Source organism: Chelon labrosus (genome assembly GCF_963514085.1).
Source record: "Chelon labrosus genome assembly, chromosome: 18".
In the NCBI taxonomy this organism is placed as follows: domain Eukaryota; kingdom Metazoa; phylum Chordata; class Actinopteri; order Mugiliformes; family Mugilidae; genus Chelon; species Chelon labrosus.
The window spans coordinates 16965218-16979714 of NC_140351.1; the positions used below are offsets into that span (position 1 = coordinate 16965218).

Below are 14497 nucleotides of genomic sequence, written 5' to 3' on the forward strand. Positions count from 1 at the left end.
CTATCAGTTTGTCCCTCTGAATAAAGTTTTAACATAAATTTAACATTTCTATGGCACAACATTGTGTAATTAAAACTGAATCCAGATTGCAGCCCTATCTCAGTTCAGACCAAGTTCATAGCTGTTGTTTTTAGCTTTGAAGGGAAGAAGAGTGTACCTGAGAAAAAGCCAGGGAGCCAGGGAGTAAGGTTAGGGCACAAACAATAAAACAAAGGAACCACTCAAAGGCTGAAATTGATCCCGTGGCCCTCCAATAAATCTCTGACCCAGAATCCATCTACAGACTCAGCAAAGCCTCTGCAGTGATGGAGAACGAGAGTAAGCAGTAATGACACTGGAGATTGTGGTCATCTGGAGTCTAAAAATTAAAGATTCATGATGTGAACAGATATGAAGGGATGGATGGGAGCGTGTTTTGATGGGTTCTGACAGAATGCAAGAGCTCAGACTGGAACAATACCTGACATTTATTATAAATGGGAAGAAGAAGTGAGTGGTGCGTCACCATTTTTGTCAAGCTATTAACATTTAATAAGTCGACAGCCATGGCGGTGTGACGGAAAGTGTGAGGAGGTCATCCTCAGTATCGCACTGACTTTATGAAACATTGGGTATTGTATTATGTGTATAAAATATATACTTCGGCTGAAAGTTAAGCCCTGTCCACATATACAGTATCGGTTGGTTGGACACTGGTGGACCTTTTATCCACTTGTATGTCCGCTGGTTTCGCACCATAAATGTTCCACAGTGAAAACTAGTCACTACAAATTGTACTTTTTAAATTTCACTTTTGCAAGGCCAAAGCAAACAAAATATGTGTTCCCTTCAGTGACTGGCAGGTAGCTTCATATTTAATAAGCTGAATCTCATCACATAACTCTTGCAGGAAAAAAACGAGAGGCTCATACTGGACATGAAATGTCTAGCATGCTCTCTATACAGTACAGAATGATGTAGTAAATCAAAGCGCCTGCTGTCAGATATGAGTAAATTATTTATGACGACACACCTAAAAAGAGCCATAACTGAACACTCATGAAATTTAATACAGACTGGTTTAACTGTGTTGTTTATGATCCACCTGCTCAGCGCTGGTTGATACAGAGACTGTTAGGGAGTCAATTCACACCACACCACACACAGCAGCTGGAACACTTGTAATGGATTGTAATTTGCAAATAAAACAGAGGGAAGCTATTTTATCTACACTTGTGAGGATTAAAAGGGATTACTAATGAACTCTGTTTGGAGGTTCTGTGTGTTCAGCATTTCCATTCACTGTAACTGATGTTTTCTGCTTTTGCCAGCACCACCTTTAAACCACCCTCAACCATTTTCAGAAAATTTGTGTCGTAGCACTTAATTAAAAAAAATGTCTACACTGGCTGTGTTACATCTCCACTGGATTTGTACTAAGGCCTCTCTTTATATGTTAAAATTTATTGTTACAGTTGTGTTTAAAATAATAGCAATGTTCGGGGATTGGCTGGCCACTCCATGACATGTATTTTGTTGGTCTGGAACCAAGATACTTGTCCCTTACTGCTGTGTTTGGGTCTGTTATCTTGTTGAAACACTCATTTCAAAGGCATTTTCTCTTTGGAATAAGGCCACATGATCTCTTCCAAGTATTCTGATATATTCAAACTGATCCACGATCCCTGGTATGTGATAAATAGGCCTGACACCATAGTATAAGAATTTGAAACATTCCCATATCATGATGCTTGTGTCATCATGCTTCATAGTGTACTGTGGCTTGAATTCAGTGTTTGGGTGTCATCTGACAGACCCAAAAAGAACAATCGTGCTTTCATCACTCCACAAAATGTTGCGTTCTTTGGTAAACTGTTACCTCTTCAGCACATGACATTTTCGCAACAATGGGACTTTACACGGGCTTCTTGCTGATAGCTTGGCTTCACATAGGTGTCTTCTAATTGTTGCAGTACTCGCAGGTAAGTTTAGACCGTCTTTGATCTCCTGGAGCTGATCATTAGCCGAGTCTTTTGGCCATTTTGGTTATTCCTCGATCCATTCACATAGTAGTTTACACTTTTCTTCCACATCTTTCCGGTTTTGGCATTTTAAAGCATATGAGATAATTTTATCCTAGCTATTATTTTGAACACAACTGTTATACTATTTAAACGATTAGACACCAGACACATATCTGTGCAGTAAATATGAGCTACAGCCTGCAGCATGTTAATGTGGCATTACTGCAGATATAACAGATGTTAATTAGTGAATTAACAGCAGCAGTCATATGGTGTCACCTCTGGACAGAGCCAGTCTAACCATTTTCCAGTCTTTATGCTAAGCTAAGTGGTTGAGCCTCCAGTCGTATATTTACCAGACAAATATGAGAGTAGTATTGATCATCTCATTTATGCAAGTCTCAGCAAGAAAGCAGCGTAGTGCACAGGGCAGATGAATCTACATAAGTGTTCCTGGACTCAAATTACTGATATTTATTGTGTGTTTAACAACTGATGTAATTTCAATTTTGACATGTAAACATCAAATCGTCCACAGGTAAAGTAACAATGTTGCTATTAATTAGTACTGACATTAAAATACTGCTTTCACTTGTGACATAATAAGGTCCATTGTGTACACACAGAGTTTGATTCAGATCGCCTGTTGTGTCAATTTAGTCAGTTGCGTCCGTTGGTCCGACCTAATGGCTAAATGGTCTAAAAGTACCAGGTTTGACTCCAAAGCCTTTTTCCAGTTTCCTACAGTGCTAGCTATATAAAGTGACAATGAAAAGGTAAGTCCATCATTTTTATGCTTCAGAGCTGTTGGCGTTGGCGCCATTAGCATTAGGAGGGTAATTGTACATTGGGTTAGAGAAGGACAGCTTGGCATCTTTCCCATTTGAACTCTGAAAAAGAGACAAAGAGACATACATCAAATGACAGACAGAGACTTCTTTAAAGATAATTAGAGTACACGCCAGCTGGCTGAGTAAAGACACCTTACCTCCTCCTCTTTCTTCCAGGGGTAGACACTGATAGAAAGCCCACGACCATCACTCCTCTGGGGCTTTATGCTGGGATCACTGCCCTGCCTTTCATCCAGGGACGGGAGCTGAAAAAAAAACCAAACGTGTACATGTGCTTAAAATTTGATGAGCTTTAATGTGTGAGAGCCCATGAAATGCAGACGCAATTAAAATCAAATTGACCCGTTATGCATCCATAATTACACTTCTAACCTCCATAAAACATTTCATCGTCTTCTAAAGGTGTGATAACCACAGACTGGTACCACTGCTCTCCAAAACAAGTGCTGAAGTGTTGATCTGTCGGCATTGTGGAGATACAGGTTCACACCTACACCTCTCTATTTATAGCTGCGTCAACAGCATTGGCCACGTGAAAGCAAAGATGTTGAGACGTGCCAACGCACATAGAAAATACACAGAAACACCTGTAAATGCACAGTGTGTGCAAATTATATCACAGGAACATGATCAGCTTGTAATTGCCAGCATTAAAAAACCTTATTTTGCTAAAGAATGGGTACATTATCATGAGCCAACACAAACAGCTTCATTAAATCCAGGATAATCTCCATTATCAAAGTCAGGACAGTTGCTCTCCGCATCACTCCGACTTTTAATAATCACTGATGTGCCAGTGCAGATAAAAACGCATGCTCAGAAATACATATCACTCATCACAGACACAGAAGAGCCATTATCCAAATTGAATAGCAGTAAGTGTATAATTTCCAGTGATTTCCAGTAGAGATCAAAATTGCAGGAAACAATGCACGCACTGAAAGCATGTGGTTTCTAAAGCCTCTTATTTTTGTTCAGACTGCAACAGCAAACCATTAAATTAAATGGTTTGCTGTTGCATTTGATCACATAACATGTATATATATATACCACTCAAAAGCACAGAGGTAAGAAAGCCACATAAACTGCAAAATCAATAGCCCTGAATCAAAGATCTAATTTAGCAGAAAGGCTTGGCGATCACCTTCTGACCTCTGATGTTAAACAAGCTGATTGAATAAATCTGAGCCGAATGCTAGAAAAATTAGATTTGTACAGCCTAGGAAGCTGATGCTACTCAAATTCGCTGATGATTGATCGGACATTTCTGTGCGCTGACCTCTGCTCTCCAGTGAACGTCTAGGTTATCCATCACCCCGTAGTTCATCGGGTCGGGCTTTCTGTGGAGCCAGCAAACAAACTCATCATCACCTTTGTTGTGAACAACATCAGAGACATATGTCATTGAGGCAAGAACTCACACTGAGTGGCATTTTTCTTTGTATACAGCCAGAACACACACAGCAACTCCAGCTACGAGCAGCAGCAGCCCGATGCCGATGCCAGCATACACAGCATCTAAACAAGAGGGAGACGTTTAATTCTCTCTTTAACCGCAGAGACATTAACAGTGTATGCAAGGAAACCGTAATTAAATTCATGTGAGACAGTTTAATAGAGTGAGGAGGTGTTATTCTTTATTACCCAGATTTCTGTTCTCTGGTGTGGGTGACGGGGTGGAGGGGGATGGTTTCTCCCTCACTTGGCAACGGTTTCCTGTCCATCCCGGATAGCACCTGCAAGAAACATGTGAAATGATGCCAGGACTACATTTAGTAGGGTGGCATAGAGGCAAACCTAGAACGATCAAACTTTGGTTGAATACAAGTGGCAGCCTTCGCTGCTGAAATACGAAGCTAACGCGAAAAGTGCTAGAAGCTGCAGTTCCTCAAACGGCCACTTGAGGCAAACACCAAAGTGAGTGAGTCTCCGTAGAGTTCAATGTTTAACGCTGATTTTCATATAACTCACCTATTTTAATCACACCAAGGCTTAAAGGTATGCATAAATAAAGGTGTGATTAATAACGGAGTGACAAGTGAGCAGCCTCATACGTAGTTAACTGTCTGCCTCATCTCCATTCACACTCCTCCCCTCTTTGACAATTTTTAAGCTAGCTGTGAGTTTGACGAAGTCAGGCACTCCCACGATGGCCACAGCCAGTACCACCCACACTGAACTGATTCATCCATGTTTATATACAGTCGGGATCACTTCTCAAAAGTCAGCAACCAACAAAAGCTATTACAGTATACATCTGGTATACACACTGCATTTTCTCATCAGTAAATCCCACAAAATGTCCAAAACAGTAACAAGACAAGTATCATTATTTAAAAAAAAAAAAAATTACATTAAAAACACACATATTAAACTGCACACACTGTATGAACCACTAACTAGAGTGTATCTTTCCACTACATATATATATATATAAAAAAAAATAGTCTCCAACAAATGCACTAGTTACTGTGGTTTATGAAACGCCTCATGAAAACTACTACTACTGATTTAGGAAGTTACTATGCCTGTACAATGCAGGATGTGAAAAGGGACCCAGACAGTATGATATAGTTGTTTTTTTGACCTTTTTCTGCTTTACAACGGTGAAACAAAATAAACACAATGAAATACTGCATTAAAATAAATAACTTCCAGCACATAATCTCTATAAAACATATACACACCCTGTCTGCCTTGATAAATGGTGCAGGATTTATCTGCTGGACATCCAGCATGGAAACACAGAATAATTGCAAATAGTTTGGCCCATCTGGTGAGCTACATCTCTGAGAAAGAAAGGAAGGAAGTTCCTCTTATTCCAGACAGAGTCCCTGCTCCAAGTCAACATCTGTTGAGTATCAGCTTGATTTCTGAGCAACATTGACCTTCTAATGCGAAACACACAGCTCTCTGCGACTGAGTCATTATCATTCAGAGGAGGTCAGCATGCACACTGTGTGACAGTCTAGTCGTGGCAGTGGGCTGTTCCTGGCCCGGTTCCCTGGTGGTTCCTGCTCAGCAGATTGGAGGAACGTGATGCAAATGCTGAGCCAGAGGTGCCCACCCAGCGCTGGCCTCGGGTTCTGCTACAGCAGGGCTGTTATCAATGCTGGAACAGCTGCTGGACCTCCGCACCACATCGAGTTGTGGATGATTGTGGTAAAGTTCTGTTACATAATGAGAGGAGGCAGCGGTGGCAGCACTGCATTGGGGAACGTTGGACAAGGAAATCAAACACAGGGAGGCTGACAGAATGAGAGCATGAGGGAGAAGATGTATTGCTGTGACAAAAAGCAATCAAAAATGATTCCTGGTCGAAGGAAGAAAAGTATTTTTTTGTGTTAAATGTACAGTAGGAAATGCTCCTTTCCCTCTCTGCCAGCTGGACAGGGTTGTCGGTGTCTGTGCTTGATTGACAGCATCTAGCAGGCTGAGAAATCTGAGACAAACTAAACAGATGTGCGGTGCTGCCCACATGTCATCAGCAGACAGTTTGCTGTTAGTGGTATTGAAAAGTAAAGACCACACCAGCGTCTACTCTGTCTGAAAGGGCATCTGCAGGTACATTCTACCATCTAGCCTGAAAACCGAGGTGGATCAGTCAATATTTGTTTGATGGCGCATTCAAGATAAAAAGATACGGGTTCATATTTCCAAGCCAGACAAGGAAAATTAATTGTAAAGTCATGTGTGACATCTGCGTGTGACACATAAAATGATTTTAATCCTTCATGCAAATATGTTTTAAAATGAAGTGATGTGATCGACATAAACACAATGTTTTCCAGAGCAGATACTGTATTGTTTGACTTTATAGATACTACAGCCCTCTGCATCCTCATGAACTTTGCAGAGTTTGTGCATGGGTCTAATTCGTCTTAACTGTCGACATCTGAGAGGGTGTGGATAAGGACTGAAAGTCTGTGAAGGTTCTCAGTCATCCAGGTCATCATATTTTCAAAACAAGGGCGACTGGACTTGTAGTGTTTCTTCAAGACATTTGGCCACTCATCCAAGAACTGACGAAGCTACTTAGATGAATCCAGTTGCCTTTGTTTCAGCTTTTTTAGATATAAGAACTGAAAAAGAGCACCAGGTTTTTGCTGCTAATGCTTGCCCTAATCTTTTTGTTGCCTCTTTTTATGTAATTTTATTTAGAGAAATAAAACTTTTACTTTTGTAAACTCTGGTTTCTGATCATTACTTTCTGGAACACACTGGATTGAGAGGGGCAATGTAAACCTTTGAGGAAGATATTAGCTCCTAAGAACAATCTAAATTCTTGTTTGCTTCTCTTTGTGTATAGGGTAAACATCCAAAGATGGGACAAGTTTCCTGGACGGACCGAAACATAGAGGTAGAAAAACAACAGGTTCTTCAAACAAGCGTTTGAAAAGATGAACAAATCGCTGTTGACCCTCATGTGAGTTTGTCTCGGTCATGATTTTCTGTTGAACGAGTTCATCTTGAGTTGGAAAAACGTTTCCTTCTTCTGTTATATTTCTCACAGATTCAACAGTCCGCAGCAGCAGAACCAGTTTCTTGCATATAAACACACGTATCTTATCAGATCATTTTATTTAACGTTCATGAAAACAAGTTTTCTCATAAATCAAAATACCATGCGTGTAAAACATTGCCACACACTGCACTGCTGACATGTTGAGCAGTTAGAACATATTTTCCATCTATCAGATCAACCGTTTTTGAGAACTGAACCTTGTGACAAGAGCATGGAGAGAAATGAATCTCTGAGAGGATTCACTGGAGCATGATGATGTTAGCAGATCCAGCAGCAAGTTTAATTGTATTCTTACTTTTATAATGAAATATCTCATTGCAGACATTCCAAACTGCTGATGCAGACGACTAGATTCATGAGCGCAATATAAAACCTCCAACACTGTCAGTGTAGTGTGCGTCTCAAAAGTGTTTCTGAGGGGTAGACGGTAGTGTACCAGCAGTTTAATCTGATGCATGACTTCTTTTTGTGGTCTACCCTTTATGGCCATTGGTAGTGGAGACAGCATTTAAATATTGACCTGGAGAATTGATCAGAAATTCCCAGGACACACTATGCTGGAGGATAAATGAAGGCAGAACCACCGTGTTTAATCAGCAGGGGATAAGCAGATTCCCAGATTCCCACATGCTTCACGGAGCGTGTCTTTTCCAAGGAGAGAAATAAGACTGATGGGATTTCCATGTTCCAAGTCTCACAAAGAGAGATAAAGGAAAGGAGGGGGAGTAGGAGGAACAGACATGATACTCATCTTTGTTTGTGTATGTTTGTGAATGGGTGCTTTATTCTGCCTATAAACGCATGTTTGTGTCTGTCAGGGTGAAGCTGATCTTACGTGCAAACAGGCCCGCGAGTCTCTACGAGGCAGGAGCCGTGATCCAGACAATACGTTGGAGGACAATCTGCATATGAAGCAGAAGAAAGTAACCATTAGGAAATCACACATGCTGCAGCTCAGACCATGAAATCGGTGAATTATGTTGTTGGGGAAACAGTTCATTGTTGAGCGGTGTCTATTGCTATCTTGTTACATCCTTCTGTGCCTGCCTTCATGTCTGGTTGTGCACTTGCAGGGCAAGAGTCTTTGGGCTGTGCTTGGGTCTTGGTCACAACTCTCAATGAAGCTCACCATGGCATTAGTATACTGCCTATTGTTCTCCTTTTTAAAGTTAATGTGTTGAGATATACCCTTTATAAATATGATGTCTGATCTTATCTGTACGTTACGGGTCACGAGTAACATAAATAGTGGCAAGTGGAGGATTCTAGCTGATCCTGCAGACAAAGAAAAACAGCGTAGTAGTTGGATCAGTTGGGCACTTAAAATCACTGACTCTACTGGAGGGAAGTGTTTCAGGAACAATAGCAGAAAGGGGAAAAAGAAAATATGCTAGGTACTGTTTTAATTTATTAGTAAAAGACACACAAAATTCAGAAAGTGCCAGCTCTCCTTTCTTTTAAATATTTGGCAGGTATATTATTTCCAGCATCTTGGAGAACTTGCCCTATCTCTCCTGTGGATTCAGGCTGTCTCAGTGTCTTTTGTCTCTTCATGTGGCCCCAGACTGATTCATACGTGTTCAGATCAGGAGCAGACCATCTGTTGTAGGACTGAACGGTGTTCTTTATGATGCTGGTTGCATGTTTGGGCTTGTTATCATGCTGCAGAATGAATTTAGGGCTGATTAGATGTTTCCCTGATAGCACTGCACGGCGGATGAGAACGTATACATCTAAAATGCATCCAACGGTTGCACAGTACTGTAGATTAAACCACCCTAGTGTGTCTCTTTTTCTCTTCCTGCCTCCATCAGTTGGTTCAGGGTTGTAAGGGTTGCCTGTTAAAAAATCATCATGTCTGAAACATAATCGCGAAACTCTCAAGTCCCGTTCAGCCCTTGATAAAGTGACTATGGCTTGGCACTGAATAGGGGCTAAATGGGAGGTTTGGTCTCATTCCTGAAAACACAGAAAAGCAGAGGTTTTAATGGATTTTGGCAGCTCGCAGTAACCTGTGCGGTGTGCTTTGAAGACTAAACAGCCAGACTTGAAAATAGCCTGAGAGTCGCTGTTTAGGCTGGAAATGGGAAGATGTGAATGAAGTCTTGGCAGCACAAACTGGCTGAGAGTATGACATATGTATAAAGGAATCTGTTAATTTAAATGTAATGTTAAAATACTTATTTAAAAAAAAAAAAAAAAGAAAAGATTTAAGAGAAGCTAAATAAAAGCACGCAGCCACTAATGGAACAGGTGTGGTATCAGAAATGCAGAAGTAGTCTCGTCACTGATGAAAGAGAGGTTAAAGCCATTAGTCTTTAGAGTCAGTGCATCTTGGGAGATGTCTGGAAATTACAAATTGAACGACGGTTAATGGGGAAAAAAAAGGGTAAGGCAACTAAGAGTGTGTTACCAAGGCAGCTGGACTCATCTGAGTGGAAAGGCAGACAATCGGCAAAGTTGTCACAGCGCTTCTCAAGTGGGATACAACCAGACGAACTCTCACACACCAGTTCTCCCAGCTCACACTGCTGCAAGGCTGGTGGAAAAGAAAAAAAAAGGACAGAAAAACCGATGAAAGGCCGAGCGTTGAATTCACAGATTACAATCAGCATACCGTAAATGGCAGAACTCAATGCTTCTGTTTTCATACTTTGATCCTAATCTCCGCTATAATCTCTGTTTACTTCTTTACTTTCCCTACTGCGCATTACTCATGCCATGTTTAGATCTGTTTAAGTAGATATGCTGCCCGTTGCTGCAACAAACTTCAAAAAGTTCAGCTCGTGCTTGCAGAAAAACTGGTTCCTGTTAAGAAAAGGGACCTGCTGCTTTCAATCAAAGACGCGGTGACATTAAGTTTATTCGAGGGGCACATGTTAAAACAACAAATTTCAACCAAGGAAGAAGATGAAAATGATTCACAAAGCACTGCAAACATGCCTTGGATAATCACCATCACATTCTGTCAGCAGTTTTTATAGGGACTACTTCCTCAGTGGAAAATAGCTCCAGTGGAAGCCGTTCACAGTGAGGTCTGTGGATTATCCAAAAGTAACCATTATGTTTTTGGAAAAAGATGATGGTGCTGAATTTTTGAACTATTTAGCTTGGTCACCGACATGTTTGAGGGGATTCATGAGAAGCTTTCATACTCAGCAGTGCATGTGTCTGTTGGTGGATCAATGCAGCGAACCTGTTGTGGCCCAACTAGTAAAATATTTTACATGTCTCACGTCAAAGACCGCTGGCTAACTTACAGCAGCTGTACTCATCCTCTCCATTGGGGCAGTCAAGGACTCCGTCGCAGCGCAGTATGGAGGCGATGCACTGATTGTTTGAGCACTGATAATACGCAGCAGGGCAGAGGCCTTGGGGAGGGAGAGTTCCAGGGATTAAGGTCGGACACTGCTCTTCATCAGAGTGGTCGGCGCAGTCCGGCTCTCCGTCGCATAGCCAGCTCTTCGGGATGCACTGGAAGGAGTAGGCACACTGGAACAAGTCTGCACCACAGGTCAGAGGCTGTGGAGTTACTGGCTCTGAGAGGAAAAACCACAGGGATACATGCACAGAAGGCTTAACACACCTCATATCCTCTATTATTGGTTTAACTTTATACGCAGGAAACATCCTTCATGGGAAATCTCAAAGGATTGTTTTAGCTCACAAAGACTGTTTCTTCAGGAAGTCAGTAGAAGCAGCATTTCAGGGGTGAAGGGAGAACAGAGGGGAGCAGGTGAGGAAACAACACAATATAAATGTAATTCCTTTTCCTCCCCATTGCCCTCTGGGCTGTCCCTCGGCATTGACCCAGTCTCCACAGTGAATTTATTTAGACCCACAAGGCAACAGGCTCCATTAACTCACTACTCTCTCCCAGAATGCCCACACAGTTCATATGGAAACTGTGGAGAGGTGAATGTTGGACAACAGGAAACGTGGGGGAAAAAAAATAGGAAACAAGAGAAGGTGACGACTGGAGGAAAAGAAATGAATGATGAGGATGGTGCTGGAAAGACAGGAAAGAAGGAAAAAATGAAAGTCCAAAGAGGGGAAAACAACTTTAATGTCTTTACCTCCAACCAAACACTCTGCGGTGTAGGAGATGTCATCCACTGCGATGTCTGTCCACATGTCTCCACCCACCTCCGCCTGGAAGCTCACTCTGAAAGGTGCCGGGTTGGACAGGATGACATTAGCGTATGTCCACTGGTTGCCATGGTTTCCGGTGGCTGCCCACATCAATAGACGGGTCCCGCTGGGTCCAATAGTGTAGACCTGTTGAGTTTAGGTGACAGTTTGATCACGGTAACCTCTATCAAAATAATAAAAACCTACAATATTCTTATCATATCAAAGCCATCCTGATATTTTATATTTTGTATGTGGTTAAGTCAGAGCGTGCTTCATGTTTAAATTATCTCGCTCCAACTATAATGCAAATATATTGCCAACCATCAGACGTTGAAGAAGTCTCTCTCTGTATCCGTCAGTATATTGGAGTTTTGTGTATTTGGCAACACTCCTACATTGGCCCATCAATAGCAATGCCTATTACACTAACCAGCAACGATTGTTGAGCTGAAGAGGGCGGCAACGGTAGCGAAAGAGACAGACTCCAAGGAGGATGTTGGAGCCAATAATGGAAAAATGTAGTTTTGAATGCAACTCTAGAAGGCTCTGTGGATCCAGTTTGGGATGCTCAAGATAAAAAGAAACTTGAGAGAAAGAATTCGAGGACAAGAACAGAAAGTACTGATGGTGGACGCGGGCCTGTACACCTGTGGTGTGGCTTTTCCTTATTGGGGAACTGAAAGATATTGACTATAGTGTAGACATACATCATACGCGAGTGTGTCAGCAGTGTTTGTGTAATTACAAATGTTACACGCTGTAGATTTAGTCAAAAGTGGGATATAAATGTCATTAAGTTCATCATCATGCAGTACTACTGGGCTTATTAAAAGTAAACATAGTTATTATGTAGATAGGCCATTTCAGAGTATTATATTATAGAATAGCAACATTTTTGAGCCTTTAATTATCAGTTTTGCTTCCAACTTTTAATACTTTTTTGACACAGTGCTGAAATTTGAATCATTTGTCTATATTCCACTTCAAGACGTTTCTGAGTGTCTGTTCTGTGGCTGCATGAGGAGTACACTTCCTGTCTAATTAGTTTTTATTTATTTATTTAATTTTTTTAGCATTGCCTTGTTGTTTTGAAATTAACCCAGCAAACAAAGCGGCCTAAAAAAGACATGAAAAGACGGATATGATAATTGAGTCTGTAAGGTGGAAGGCTTTGATGGATTATTTACAGGCAGGAAGGCTTTCAAGACACCCGTCCTCCTGTGGGATTGACAGTAAGCAGAGTGCGATGCAGTGATTGGCCCAGAAAAACGGGATAGATGTATCTGTCTATATCGGTCTATCGAAGCCAAATTCAGGTTGACAGTGATGGATCGTCTGATGGCAGGGAAATAACAACTTAATGTCTCATAACACCTAAAGAAAATTACAACAAATGTAAATTTCTTGAAATGTAGCTGAGATCAGGTCACCTTCAGTGTTCCCATCCTCTCAGAGCCGTGCATGAAGAACCAGAAGCGCAGGTGACACAGGCCGATGCTGGCAGGAAACGGCCTCCTGGTAGTCACCTTGGCAACGTCCCCCTCCCTTTGAGTGGCTGAGTGTATGTACAGGAAGTTCCCTCCACCACCTTTGGAGAGAAATGCAGCACAACACATTCGTAGACATTTATGTAAGATATGAGTAACATTTATGTGAGATGAGACAGTGTAAGAAAATCCACAACCAAATCCTTCTCCACCATCCAATTTTGACTTCACTGCAGGAACGAAATCCAATAACGTTCTTATGATGGTTACAATATACATGAGATTTGTAGAAAAGGGCTGTGGTGAAATGCTGTAGCCTCCGGCCAAATGCTACAAAAAAGCTTGGAGATGAGACAGCATCTGTACAAGCCAGAACAAAGTGGGAGTTTTCCACATGAGTGAAGGATTTAAGGCCATAACAATCCACAGTGCTCAGTAAACCCTGCACCCACCCATAACACTGGATTCTTCTTCTCTGAGTCGAAACATAAAAAATAAAGCCATTCAGATAAAGGTTCATTCCTGGGAACACATGTTGCTCCATCATTTTAACTGTAACTAAAGGACCTCTGCCAAGGTCTGGCCTGTTGCAGCGATCTATGAATGTTACAGATGATTACATTTATCGATCATCCACCCAGAGCCCGATGTCCGGACTCACCTCTCCGATCAATAAACTCCTTTTGCCGATCAGAAGTGGCTATGGACTCAGTAACTCACTGGCGGCCAGTACAAGCAGGAGAAACAGCTATATCTCAAAATAAGACATCCGGTTCAATGGGTGCCCATGAAAAAACACGGCTGTCCTAAACTTTATAGTCAGCGTATGCGTGTGTGGATGATATGATGACACACGTACACTCCAACATCAGCTCTGCAGCATCTGTGCATCTAGTGAAAACATGCTGCACATCATAGGAATGGCTTCCTGCTCAAATATTATGGTTCTGGATCAAATTGCATCCACTATAGATATGATAGGCTACAGATATGGTAAACCAATAACTTGTTTAGTAAAAAGCTCTGCTGCAATGTCTCTAGATCTATAGTCCTGGCTTTAAAAATATAAATGGCACATATAAAACCCAGAAAAAAAGAGCAAAAATGAGCACATTGTTATAGAACTATTGCTGACTACATTTTCTTATGATAAACTGAATAATTCACTTATCACACTAACTAGATGGAGACATGGCTCTGTGCTGCTCGCCATCTTTTGCTCCGCGAAATAAAGCACTCAAATTACTCCCACTATTCAAAACTATAATTACATTTTTTTTCCACGCTGCTATTCTTTGTTTATCGGGGTCATCCTCTCACCATCAAGAGTCATTTTTCAAGCTTTACGAACCAAGCAGAGGAAGCAGCATCAACTAACAAAGGCAATTCCAGCGGCCAACGCACAGCAGAGGCATTGATGAATGCAAATTACAGGCAAAGTCATGTGGAAATGAATGTTCATATTCCCTTTTATAGACGGGGGCTGCTGTAACCTCA

At 41.5% G+C, this 14497-nt stretch overlaps 1 protein-coding gene across 1 annotated transcript in view; it reads right to left on the bottom strand.

Moving 5' to 3' along the window:
- Positions 1-259: 259 nt before the first annotated feature.
- Positions 260-14497, bottom strand: part of malrd1 (MAM and LDL receptor class A domain containing 1) — a gene marked incomplete at its 5' end in the record, with an annotated part of 52911 nt that continues 38673 nt past the window's right edge. The window contains 10 exons of the mRNA XM_084566686.1: positions 260-2893; positions 2992-3099; positions 4134-4194; positions 4276-4372; positions 4499-4590; positions 8215-8281; positions 9793-9918; positions 10640-10918; positions 11456-11657; positions 12944-13101. Coding sequence (XP_084422812.1) covers positions 2795-2893; positions 2992-3099; positions 4134-4194; positions 4276-4372; positions 4499-4590; positions 8215-8281; positions 9793-9918; positions 10640-10918; positions 11456-11657; positions 12944-13101 — 1289 coding nt within the window. The 3' untranslated portion in view covers positions 260-2794. The remainder of the gene's footprint in view (positions 2894-2991; positions 3100-4133; positions 4195-4275; positions 4373-4498; positions 4591-8214; positions 8282-9792; positions 9919-10639; positions 10919-11455; positions 11658-12943; positions 13102-14497) is intronic.